Here is a 13,447-nt window from a genome sequence, read left to right as displayed (position 1 = left end):
CATTACATATCTCTGGGATTGTCATATAATGCTTTTATTAATCTTGTTTTCAAAGGACATTAGCCGTAAAGGCATAATTGACCGTCTACAGGCCACCATCCTTACCTATATCACTTTCATCGGATGTGGGGTGTCCGCCATTTTTCTCTCAGTTACTCTGCTCACTTACCTCGCGTTTGAGTGAGTAACATCCTCCTTCTCAGTGAATATACTGTAAGCCCTAAAATTAGATTAATCACAATTGGTCCCTCAAAAACCACTATGATCCATCTTATAAAATATGACAAAAAATTAACTCTTAGTCAAAAAATAACCATCTTTCATTCCCAAAAGAAGCATTTATTTACCCAATTCTTTCTTTTAATTCCAGCAAAATCCGCCGAGACATCCCTTCGAAGATTTTGATTCATTTGTGTTTCGCCCTGCTGTTCCTGAACCTCGTATTCTTGTTGGACTCGTGGCTAGCTTTGTATACAAATGCAGTAGGCCTGTGCATTTCTACAGCATTCTTCCTGCACTACTTCCTGTTGGTCTCCTTCACCTGGATGGGACTGGAGGCTCTGCATATGTATCTGGCCATTGTCAAAGTTTTCAACAACTACATGACCAGATACATGCTGAAGTTTTCTCTGGCAGGCTGGGGTGAGTTTAGCTGCTACATTAGCCTTGTGGTGTGGCTGTGTAGATGATTTAATTCTTTGATGTGTTTTTGCAGGAATCCCTTTGGTTGTTGTCATTATTGTGATTGCTGTAAACAAAAATAACTATGGCCTCATTAGCTATGGGAACATTTCTGACGGAAATACTGAGGATTTGTAAGTATTCAACTTATGATTTAAAGGCATCAATCTTCATTATGACTTTGCTCTTGATGTTTCTCTATTTCTCTCTTCCAGTTGTTGGCTGACGAGTGACATAGCATATTATGTAGCCGTTGTGGCATACTACTGCATCATATTTGTGTTGAACCTGGCCATGTTTGTGGTGGTGATGGTCCATCTGAGACGAATTAAGCGGCAAAACCCCCACAATAACCAGTACCGCAGTGGTCTGCAGGACCTTCGTAGCATCGCGGGACTCACTTTCCTGCTGGGACTCACATGGGGCTTCGCCTTCTTCGCATGGGGTCCTGTCAAATTGGCCTTCATGTACCTGTTTTGCATCTTAAATTCCCTACAGGGTGAGAAACAATATAATTTGTTTTATGTGAAAAGTCAGCATAATACATTTAGAAGTATATTTTGTCAATGCAATAATGCAATTACCTTGAGCGCTTGATGAAAAAGGTGTCTTTTTTTTTTCTTGTTCTCTTTCTCTCTCAGGATTTTTTATTTTTGTTTTCCACTGCGCTCTGAAGGAAAATGTCCGTAAACAGTGGAGAATGTATCTCTGCTGTGGCAGGTTACGATTGGCTGAAAATTCAGGTATATCTTTAACCAAACTATAAAACCCACCTGCACGTTACACTAACTAGTTATTTTACGGGCATCTCCGTTTTACCTCTCAAATGTTTTTCTCCAGAGTGGAGTCGGACAGCCACACAGAGCAACAATAAGAAGAATTCGATTCTGACAGCATTTTCGTCTAATTCAGGGACCAACAGTGCACCGCGAAGCTCAGTGAGCAGCAATGAATCTGTGCCATCCCTTGGCATCGGTCAGTTCTGATCACTTCTGCATAAAACTGGCAAGAAATGTACAAATGTGTTTTACACAAGTCAAGAATATTTGTAACTCTTTAACTTTATGTTACAGGCTCACCAATCGACGACAGTCAGATCATGTCAGGGGAAGCGAATGATGATGTGGTACTCAATGAGATCAACAGTCAACTCAGTTCACGACTCAGATCTGTGTAGTTTTTGGAAGAGGATTATAAACCCAAATTGGAAAATAGGTGAAGAAACAGACCATTAAATATTCTGGTTCTAGCAGGCCTGAAAAATGTAATACCAAGATGAGAATCTAGTGACTAGTGGCTAAAAAAAAATGTCTTCTGTCATCAGTTTCTCTGAATGATTGTTACATGCAGTAAAGATAAAATATCTCTAAGTGTGGAAACATTATATTACGCCCTACTTTTACAGCGTCAAGGGTTTTAAAGTCCTATAGATTTTCAGAGAACAGTATTAAACAACTCTTCTGCAAAATATTAATAATCATTTGAACTCAGATTATGCCAGTGCATTAAATGGTACTTAAAAATAATGCTAGTTTTTTTCTTGAAATTCTGTCTTATAATCCATATCAATCTGTTAGATGTGTTGAAGAAAGACTGAAAATTTCACTGTGGGTCCAGTTGTCCATATAGTTGTTTATTTTTTTTTCTCCACACATTTTCTCCATGTTAGATGTAATCAAATTTTCTGTTGTCTTAAAATTGTCTTTGAGTAGCATAAGAATTCTGTTTAGCCAAAGTATAGTAATGTGATTTACATGTAGTATGTTTTGATAATTGTTTTGTAACAATTACTGTATGTAGTTTTATGAATAAATGTTAATTTCACTTTTGCACATTTTAGGAAGAGTTAGGAATCTGAGATTCTAACATAATAAATAATTTATTATACTATTTTCGCCCTATGATACAGTTTTTGAGTGTGTGCGAGTGTGAATTCTATCATTGTGGCATGTGATCACACTCAAGCCATCAAGTGTATGATAGTCTTATAAACTCTGAGCAGGCCAGTTTTCTCTCGCTCAGGAGTAGATGCTCCAGTAGATGATATTGAAGAGAAAGTATGCTAAAGGAAATAATATTCTTGAATAGGAGTCTATCTTGTAACTGTTGTTCATGATATGGTTGACGCTTTGGCGGATGGAACGCCGACGACGGAGGCGTGTGCCCAGGATTTGAGGGAGGTCAGGTGTTGTGGAGTTCCGTGAGGACACGCACGTGTCCGTGTTTAGGTTAGACAGCCGAGGAAATGAACTGAGCTCTATGTCCTGGTCATGGAAACATCCATCGAATGCCATGGCTTGAGATGCATCATAGTCTGAGAGCTGTAGGAGACAAAAACAAATCACTTTTTCTGGAATTTACGCAGTAAGATCTTTTAAAGTAGGCCTACAATATATTTCACATAATTATGGAAGTTCAAGCGATTGTGAACCAAAAAATTTAATTCTCTTGCTCTAAAAAAATGTCAGGTTTGACATAATGTTTGATAATCAGGAACGATTATGTTCGGATGTTATTGAGGTCCACAAGCGCCATATTTGAATTGTGAGCAGAAAATGTGTTGTAGGCTATGACTTAAGTTTTGCATGCATAATATGCAAATATTTTAAGAAAAAGACTTTTAAAAAGACTTCTTTTTAAGTACTTTTTTCCATTCGGGACTTGACAATGTACATAAAATACATAAGATTCTTTAATAATTTTTTATGCTGTCATATGTCCATTTATAGCTGAACTATCCCTTTGAGGAAGGGGTTCAAAACTTCCTGGAGGGCCATAGCCATACAGAGTTAAGCTATCACACTAATTAAACGCACCTGATCCAATTAGTCAAGTCTTTCAGGCTTATTTGAAAACTGCAGCTGCGTCCGATTTGCGGCGTGACGAAGGCTGTCCCAATTCAAAGGCTCCTTCAAATGCAGCCTTGAAATGCTTTCTTCGTGTACCGGGCAATGAAGTGCTGCATCCCAATTCGCCTACATACATTCACCTAAAGGATTATTAGGTTGTAACACCTGTTCAATTTCTGATTAATGCAATTATCTAATCAACCAATCACATGGCAGTTGCTTCAATGCATTTAGGGGTGTGGTCCTGGTCAAGACAATCTCCTGAACTCCAAACTGAATGTCAGAATGGGAAAGAAAGGTGATTTAAGCAATTTTGAGCGTGGCATGGTTGTTGGTGCCAGACGGGCCGGTCTGAGTATTTCACAATCTGCTCAGTTACTGGGATTTTCACGCACAACCATTTCTAGGGTTTACAAAGAATGGTGTGAAAAGGGAAAAACATCCAGTATGGGGCAGTCCTGTGGGCTAAAATGCCTTGTTGATGCTAGAGGTCAGAGGAGAATGGGCCGACGGATTCAAGCTGATAGAAGAGCAACTTTGACTGAAATAACCACTCGTTACAAACCGAGTTATATAGCAAAGCATTTGTGAAGCCACAACACGCACAACCTTGAGGCGGATGGGCTATAACAGCAGAAGAGCCCACCGGGTACCACTCATCTCCACTACAAATTGGAAAAAGAGGCTTCAATTTGCAAGAGCTCACCAAAATTGGACAGTTGAAGACTGGAAAAATGTTGCCTGGTCTGATGAGTCTCGATTTCTGTTGAGACATTCAGATGGTAGAGTCAGAATTTGGCGTAAACAGAATGAGAACATGGATCCATCATGCCTTGTTACCACTGTGCAGGCTGGTGGTGGTGGTGTAATGGTGTGGGGGATGTTTTCTTGGCACACTTTAGGCCCCTTAGTGCCAATTGGGCATCGTTTAAATGCCACGGCCTACCTGAACATTGTTTCTGACCATGTCCATCCCTTTATGGCCACCATGTACCCATCCTCTGATGGCTATTTCCAGCAGGATAATGCACCATGTCACAAAGCTCGAATCATTTCAAACTGGTTTCTTCAACATATTAATGAATTCACTGTACTAAAATGGCCGCCACAGTCACCAGATATCAACCCAATAGAGCATCTTTGGGATGTGGTGGAACGGGAGCTTCGTGCCCTGGATGTGCATCCCACAAATCTCCATCAACTGCAAGATGCTATCCTATCAATATGGGCCAACATTTCTAAAGAATGCTTTCAGCACCTTGTTGAATCAATGCCACGTAGAATTAAGGCAGTTCTGAAGGCGAAAGGGGGTCAAATACAGTATTAGTATGGTGTTCCTAATAATCCTTTAGGTGAGTGTATATTATGCCCTAAAATTATGTACTGTTTTTTTAAAGAAAAAGTACATACTTTTGAGTGTGTAGCGGAATAGGAGGCAAGCTTTGAGACACACTACTTTGTCATAATTGCGTCTTTGACGGACCGCTCTGTCGCTTATTTATGTGCATCCTGTCACCATTTAAACTGCCCTGTCAATCATCTTGTCACCATTAAAATCATCCACATTCAATTTGATTTCCTACCATATCGGAGAGAAATGTACAATAGTAACACGTTGATCTGCCAGTCATGGGACTTTTATGCCGAGAACTCTCCTCATGTGTTTGCATGATGCATTTAAAAGTTAATGACCAAACATATCTTTATAAAAGTTTGCAATGATGTTGCAGAAATTTAATGGGGATAACACTGAATAAATATCTTTTCATAGATACTAGCCTAATTACTAATCACTCAAAACGTTTTATCAAAACCACTCTACTTAATCGTCGGTTCACACATCCGCCATGTTTTCAGTTTTTTTTTAACACGTTTTATCCGTGTTTGTAGTTCTGATCAAATCCTTGTCCAATGCGCAATGGGTTGTGGCCAATATTAGCCAGTAGAGTGTTGCACTTCAGATTATAACTGGAAAAGTAGATCATCCGGGTATCTTTGGAATAATCATTTCAACATGCTACGGTTTGGGACACAATTCTAATTTGGAATACTATTTAGGACAGATATATGTGAATTGGGACGCAGCAAATGATACAACAGTGGATCCTTCGTGCCCTAGCCTGCCCCAGAATCTATTTAATGAGCTATTACAATATTTCACAATATTATCTTCTGGAAGTGGAAGTCATAGTGGAAATGCATCATAAAACTGAAATCTCTAATTTTATCAAGCCCAAAGTCAATGAACTGAAAATGTTAGGATCTTTGAGGAAACTTTGACCTTTAATTGTTTGAGTTTCTTCATTTCCTCCTTGGTGGTAAAGTAGTTGACAGCTGCGTACTCGATGACGGACAGAAACACAAACAGGAAGCTGGTCCACAAATAGATGTCCACCGCTTTCACATATGATACCTGAGGCATGGACGCTGACACTCCCGTAATTATGGTGGACATAGTCAACACTGTAGTGATTCCTGAATTGAACACACATGCAGAGACACACATTTTTCTAAAAAAAAAAACATCTGAGTGTACTGTACTCTGATGCAGTGTTCAAGTACGGTTACAGTTCATTGTTCAGTGGAATTTTCAAATTTTGTGTGACGGCGAAAGATTTCCCCTGGCAGATTTTGTAACGGGGTTCAATGCTACATTTTTGACAATGGACCTTTTTTGTGGCAGCACTTTTAGACTTATTTTCTGTTACAAAATGCAGTGCTTTCTTAATCAACATCTTTGTTGATTCCTCCCAACCAATACGATTTTAGGGCTAGTCTAGAGTTACATTACCAGCGAAGTTAAAAAAATTATAATAATTACCGCCAAATAATCACACCCAATCAGAACAAGTTTAGCAGGATTTTGGACCAATGAGATTTGGTGGGTGGAGCTACCCACTATGACGCCACAAAAACAGGCTATAGGCTGTTTTTGAGTGATAAACAGTTGTATTCACACATATGGTTATAAATAAAACAGACAACTGCATTTTGTATTTGAACCTGGCCCCTTTGAATTTTTAGAAGCCACAAATGTATTATCAGTAAACCTATTCTGTCTGAACGGAACCATAAGAAACCAAGAAATTAACAAAATGTCTGCCAAATCGTCCTATGATTGTTTGAGGTGATTTTGATCAAGTCCTGCTTGGCTAAATCACACTGTGCAACCTTGTTTCTTTTCATCTTAGGAAAAACGTTACGACTAAGCAACTATGAGACAACTAAGCAAATAAAACATTTATCACACTGGACCGCAGTCTAAGGCTTAATGTCATGAAGACACTACAAGAGTGAATTAACTATAAGACAAGAGATAATTTATGAGATAAATATTTAGCCAAGTGCATGTGTGTTGACAGGTGTTACGCACCAAGTGAAACACGGGCCGGTACCGCCCGCCTGTCGATCCAAAAAGACACCCAGGACAGCACCACCATCAGCATTGTGGGAAAATACGTTTGCAGCATGAAGAAGAATATGTGTCTTCTGAGGATGAAGTTGATGTAGAGTCTGTTGTACCAGCCTGACAGAAACGCATGTATAGCCTGTAATTAATGACCTACTGATATATTACTAAAGTAGCAAGAACAAAGACACAAGACTTGTCGTAGCATGAATACATAGAAGGAGAGAGAGAAAAGAAAAGAGCCTCTTACCTGTGCTGCTGTACAAGGCCAGCCCGTGTGAAGGGTGGAACTCTTCAATGAAGAACTGAGAGAGGGCAATTTCATCTGTCCTTAGAGAGTCATTGCCATTTTTCCAGTACAACATGAGGTCGTTCTCATTATATGCATCTGAATGGGACAGAGGAGCGGAAGCCGTAAGATAAAGAAAAGAGGTAAAAGATAGTGTGCGCCTGATTAATTCATGCTTAATACATAGATAATATGCAGAGGAATTTTCTAGATTCAAATATTAACATCTATAACAACAGCATTTGTGGAGTATAGTTGGTTTCTACAGAAAATAATTTTGACTGGCAGTTAAAACTAGCAGTTGTAGCAAGGCACTTAAAATGAAATTAAATGGCTCCTTGTCATCCACAGGTTTAAAAGCAGGCTGGATAAAGTTAACCAATTGCCAAATAGCTATTTAGATTTATTACTAGCTGTAATGTATTCTGTATCTGTGCTCTTGTTTTCTAGACTTTTGGTTTGTATTTGGCTCAGTTCCTGTTTCCTGTGTTTCTCTCATTCCCTGATTGGGTTGTTGGTCAATTACCCTTTGTGTATTTAAGTCCTTGTGTTTTCATTCTTCTTGCTCAGGTCTTGTCCTTTGATGGGAGTTTTGCCACACTAGTCTCATGCCAATATATAATGTTTAGACGTGTTGCTATACGTTCGCAACAGTGTATATTTTAACATTCATTGCGTTACTCCACTCTACTTTTTTTTGGAATTACAATATTTAAAATGGTGTCTAAATGGTGGCAGAAATGCTTTACATTCCTTTAATGAAATGATCCACGCCTGTCACATTTTCCCAACCTGTAAAATATCAACTAAAAATCAATGAAGGTGGAACTCAACAAAAATGAACTGAGGATGTGGACACGCACAGCTCTCCAGTTCCAGGGAACAATTCTGAGTGTCCAATGGGAATCTACTGAAGTCCATTGAGCACAGAGAAGTAACTGTGATCCTACAATAAAGAGAATATTCCATTATTAAAGCATTTACATGAAGGAAATTAATCAGCAGGAAATGAAATGAATTCTACCTGACGCTGTAAAGGATGTTGCCGTCTGGGTAAACCCTCAGCATTATGTTCTCCATGGTGGTGTCATGGATGAAGGAGCGCTTGGAATGGACGAAAAAGACATCAGGCTTCCAGATCTTCTTCACCAGCCGACCATCGAATGTGCGGCTCAGATTGTTACTGGAGGGAAAAGCCAAGCGTTCATCCTTCCAATAATGCCTCAGGTACAGGGTCATCGTGAAGTCCTGAGAGAGACCTTTACATTTTACTGACCTTATAGATAAACATGACAACTTATTATGAGCAACAGTGCAGGGCAGTGACTGGCATTTTGGTGCAAATAAAAGTTTTTGACATTTACCAAGAAGACCCATATTGCTGAGATTTACTTTTTGAGAAGCTGAAGGCCTGCTTTTACAAGAGCAAAATTTGATCAATTTTGTAAATATGGAACAAGTTTGCAAAGAATACATTTGATTAGAAACTGAGAATTAGTATTCAGATCCATTTGTAAAAGCAATATCGGAAACACATGATGTTCATCTCGATTAATGGATTGACTCATGCGAGTTTTCTTTTTAGTGAATCAAAAGCATGCAGCCCTACTTGTGTAGTTTGATTCCCGAATGAATGACTTTTATAAGCGGGTCCATTCTAGTGAATCAAACACATGCAGCTTAAACTGACATTTAAATCATGTTTGGGTGTTCATATCACAATGAGTTGTTAAAGATGCATTTTTAGTTTTGTGTAGTTATGCAGTTTTTATGCTGCCTCTAGAAAGACTGTTTAAAGTCTGTGCAAACACTTTCAATAACTGTTTTAAATGTATTTATTATTTAAATTATGTCATAATGTCTTTATTCCAAATATTTATTCAATATAAGTAAAAGATTAATTAAAGGAACCATTAAGGATCCAGAACATTACTCTATTAAATACAAGAGAATATGCACTTTTACCATGTTTACTTCAGAGATGCTGTCTATACTCTCCACCTGCACATCAATGCCCACAGGGATGGCAGACCCTGCAGAGCAGAAGACACAAAACATTTGCATATTGGTTCAAGACAACAGCAATGCCTTTGAAATCAATTTAGAGAGAATCTGCCTCCTTTGCTTCCACAGAGAGAGCATATGGAGCTCAAAATGTTACTCTAATCCTATTTGTCCCATCATTAATTAGCAGTGATTACTGACTGAAGGACACCATTCAAAGCCTGGTTCCACCTCTTGATCTTCTTTAATCATGTAGAAGAAGCGCATACACACCAATAAACTACTCTTTTATCTAAACATCTCTTCCTGTTTTAAAGCACTGGCAGATTAGAGCGTCACCCTGCTGGTTGAAAGGAAGCAATACAATTATTTATCCTTACACGTAGTTGGCGTCACACACCGTGTATGGTGTAATTTCTATTATGTATGCATTTATAAGAATAATTTACAGCTTAATATTTTTTAATATTTTTTAAGGTTTGAATGAGACCTGATTGATTATTATTTCTTTTAGGCCCTTGTGAAAAAGTAATTTTTCCTTAATTGTACTGAATTGTACATAAAGAGAGAACACTTTCATGGCTGTTTCTAAACACACTTTTAAAAAGTGCTCTTTGTAATAATGTCAGATTAAAAAGTGTTACTTTAAGGTACATTTTAAATCATTGTGTTTTAATAATCTTTTGTCATGCTTTAAAGAAGTACACTTATTTTGATCTGTTGACTAACATATACTTTACACATGTAAAATATTTGATTGTAATTTTAACTATAATGTATTTTTCAATATTATTTAAAGAAAATGTTTGAATACATGAAACGTAAATTTCAATAGAAATTGCATTGAAGTATTAGTTTAACAAAAATGCTTGTCATTACATTTGAAAGGACATTTTAACCATATTTCAAAGGCAACAGAAAATTCTGAAATTAAATAAAAAAGTACTTAAATGGGAATAGAAATTATAAATAAAAAACTATAATACATTTTAATTTAATTGCAAATAACATGCAATAAGTGCCCGAAAACATTTAGTTTCCACCCAAGTATATTCTTAAGTGTACTTCTTTTTCTTCTTTTTAAAGTATACTTTCTTTTTTTATGTTCATGTTTTTAATGTTAATTTCCATATCAGTATTTAACCAAAACCTCAAACAAAAACTGTACAATAACAAAACAATAAAAAGAGGATGTACAAAGTAACTTCCCTAGTATATCTATTATTTTATCATTTAAAGCTAAGCAAACTTATTTTAAAATCACATACGGTTAAATTATTTTTCTTGAAAAGTCTGTTTGTTCCATCGCAGCCACCTGCTATAATATTTCATACATTGCATTCTATGTCTTAAGTATTCAAATATGTGTAAAAATGATAACATTAGCACTTTTCCATCTGTTTTAACAGGCCTGGGATGTAATCCAGATTACTGTCCGTGTCCTCAACACCCATTGTCTAATTTGTGTTTTGCACAATCTGGGTCATGTTTGAATTTAGGACCACACTCGCCCTGTCAAAGTCACCTCTGGACGCTTTCCCCCGAATAGAGAGATGGTAACCCCCGCCTCGTTCTGCCCTCTGACACGACAAAATGGTACAGCCCATTTTTAATCCGATTTAATAAAAAGAACACTCTAATTGTGACTTTCAGGATTGTGATGGTAATTGATAATTGGAGCAAATAAACAGTTCATCCTGACCTCCAAATCCAGGCCTCATGGCAAAGTCGTGGTCTTCGATTCTTAGCAGCTGTTCAGTTTTGATGAGGAGGGACTTGGTGCTGTCCTTTCGCTTTAATTTGTAGTCAATCCGTCTGAAAGAATAAGATAAGGGTCAGAAGTAAAATAGGCCATTATTGCTCTTCTGTGGTTTTCCAAAATAACGAGAATATTGTCCTGTGAGCAGGTGGGCCTTTGCATTACAGAGAAATAAAAAAGTTGGATGTTTTGTTTCCATCCAGAACGTGACCATCAAACATCTGCCTCAGTGCTCCAGCATCTGTAATTTGAATATAATTACTCAACCATTAAAGGGATGATTTATAAAAAGCAGCTTGTTTTACTATGGTGGTTGTGTGTGCCAGGTTGTGAAAATGAACTGTGATTTGGAGCGCTTCCAGAAGCCTTCCAAACAAGCTATTTTCTGAGCGTTAAGAGATGAGACATGAACAAAAACACGGCAGAAACTAGTGAAGGTCAGTCATACACGTACAATGTTTCCCCTAGCTTTTCATCCGCATGCTTTAATTGAAACCCCAAATATACTGTCAATCACGCTGTGCTCATTCCATGCCAAAGTTAATTGCACACCGAAGAGCAATTACAAAATTAAACCTCAAACTGCATACAGCATACAACCACTAATGACTACGTGATAGACTCATTACGCAATCATCCTAACAAAAACACAGCACTAATGACAACGCATGCTGCGAGATTGCTGTACACTGCTGTGATTAAAATTACAATAATATAAAACATAGTTAAATAATATAATTTAAAAAATATCACCTTTAAATTTTCAAAACTAAAAACTCTCTTGGATAGAGCACTGCATTAAGAGTGGAATGCACTAGAAAATGTATCCTATTAACCTCTTATTAATCTCTTTCTAAAGGCTTTTATAAATATTCAATGCAATGACACATTAGGCAGTAACAAAAGCTGTACCTGGAAAACCTGGCTGACATTGTAAAAACACAGGCTTTTTACGGAATCTGCAGGCGTGACTTTAATGACAAACAGAACTTTGGATGCTCTCCAAAAAAACAGATGATGGCACCAGGATGGTTTTAATTACGGAATGAAAGAATACTGGCACTGTTGAGGTTGTGTGACTCATTACGCTGTGGTAACATAGAAAACACCAACAATAGATTAAAACCTCACTTTATTTCTCATTTAGACACATAGTACAGAAGAAATTCAATGATCCATGGAACTATTAACATTTATTTCTTTATAACTCTTTTCTACCCTTTTTTATGCATTCTCCTATTGTCTCAATTCAGGGCTATTATTGTTAACTAAAACTAAAATCATTTAGAAAAAAACATTTTCATTACTTACAAACTAAATAAACATTAACCAAAAATTATTTTATTTCAGATAGTTGTCATGGCTAACTTACTAAAGGTAAAATACTAAAATAAATAAAACACTAAATCAACTAAAACAAATAAATGCACATTAATAACAACAATATAGACATATTTTTTTAAAAACTAATAAAACTTTTTTTAAGTCCCCCTGTAGTCAATCATTTTATCTCTTAAAACCTATCTTTGATCATGAAAAATTTTCCTGTGCAAAATTTTTTTATTCATGCCTTCAAATAGCTTGAGAGTAACTCTACGCCCTGGCTTCATTTAATATACGTGGAATCATGAATATGCAAATTAGCCCCGCCTCCACTCACTCACACCAGCTCAGAGATCCACTCGCTCAACTTTACAGTAATAAATGCTACACAGTGTTGCTTAATGTTTTTGTGGAAACCATGATACTATTTGTAGAAGCCTTTGAGGAACAGAATGTTTGAAAAGAACAGCATTGATTTGAAATAGCATTATTAGTAGAAATAGTAATGAAGAAATACTTGCTGAACAAAGTTTTAATTTATACTATATAAAATAAAACACTTTATTTTAGTGTCCTTGTTCTACGTTACATGTAGATACTATAGTAATTATTATAAATTGTGGATAATTACATGCAACTAACCTTAACACCCTAATCCTAACCCTATATAGTATAATATAACATAGTTAATAATTATTACTTCATACGTAAATGTGTAATTACTGACCCCAGACAAGCTAAAGAGTTTAAATATTCATGGCTTACCCTCTGAATCTGTGTTTGGCGTGCTCAACCAAGTAAACATCCTTGTTTTTCTTCCGGTTAGGGTAGCGGTGGTTGAGCAGGGTGACAGGCCAGAGACAAGCAAGGCAAAACAGCCTGAGGGTCAGCAGGAATAACTTCATGGCCAAATACGATGACAGAAGACCTGTCCTTCTTCTGGGACTCTTGGTCCTGTAGCTAGGGTCCAGAAATCTTCATCAGTGACGGAGCCATGGCAGGATGGTTCCTGGGTCCTGGCCATCCCCAGCAAACCTCAATTGAGAGGGCGCTGGGAAACGGTGCAGTAGCCCTGATGACCTCTCCTGATGTTCACACGTCTCCCAGAAGTATTGTAAATCTGAAACTAGTTT

General features: G+C 37.3%; 2 protein-coding genes across 2 annotated transcripts in view; one reads left to right on the top strand and one right to left on the bottom strand.

Moving 5' to 3' along the window:
* The window catches only part of adgrg2a (adhesion G protein-coupled receptor G2a), a 40,349-nt gene extending 37,778 nt beyond the window's left edge, over window positions 1-2,571 (top strand). The window contains exons 29-35 of the mRNA XM_077244865.1: window positions 56-180; window positions 371-642; window positions 716-815; window positions 897-1,180; window positions 1,323-1,424; window positions 1,522-1,656; window positions 1,755-2,571. Of these exons, the coding sequence (XP_077100980.1) occupies window positions 56-180; window positions 371-642; window positions 716-815; window positions 897-1,180; window positions 1,323-1,424; window positions 1,522-1,656; window positions 1,755-1,858 (1,122 nt within the window). The 3' untranslated portion in view covers window positions 1,859-2,571. The remainder of the gene's footprint in view (window positions 1-55; window positions 181-370; window positions 643-715; window positions 816-896; window positions 1,181-1,322; window positions 1,425-1,521; window positions 1,657-1,754) is intronic.
* On the bottom strand, window positions 2,296-13,349 carry LOC143751990 (gamma-aminobutyric acid receptor subunit rho-3). The gene is made up of 9 exons (XM_077244866.1): window positions 13,080-13,349; window positions 10,935-11,047; window positions 9,194-9,261; window positions 8,253-8,476; window positions 8,092-8,174; window positions 7,190-7,327; window positions 6,904-7,056; window positions 5,812-6,005; window positions 2,296-3,002 (listed from the first exon to the last, which is right to left on the bottom strand). The coding sequence occupies exons 1-9, from the start codon at window positions 13,217-13,219 to the stop codon at window positions 2,700-2,702; spliced, it is 1,416 nt and encodes a 471-aa protein (XP_077100981.1). The 5' UTR covers window positions 13,220-13,349; the 3' UTR covers window positions 2,296-2,699.
* Between the last annotated feature and the right edge of the window lie 98 nt (window positions 13,350-13,447).

Source organism: Siphateles boraxobius, unplaced genomic scaffold (genome assembly GCF_051911475.1).
Source record: "Siphateles boraxobius isolate OS27281-9 unplaced genomic scaffold, OSU_SipBor_1 26, whole genome shotgun sequence".
NCBI lineage: Eukaryota > Metazoa > Chordata > Actinopteri > Cypriniformes > Leuciscidae > Siphateles > Siphateles boraxobius.
Note: the sequence above shows the minus strand (reverse complement) of the source record. Positions and strands in the feature narration are given on the sequence as shown.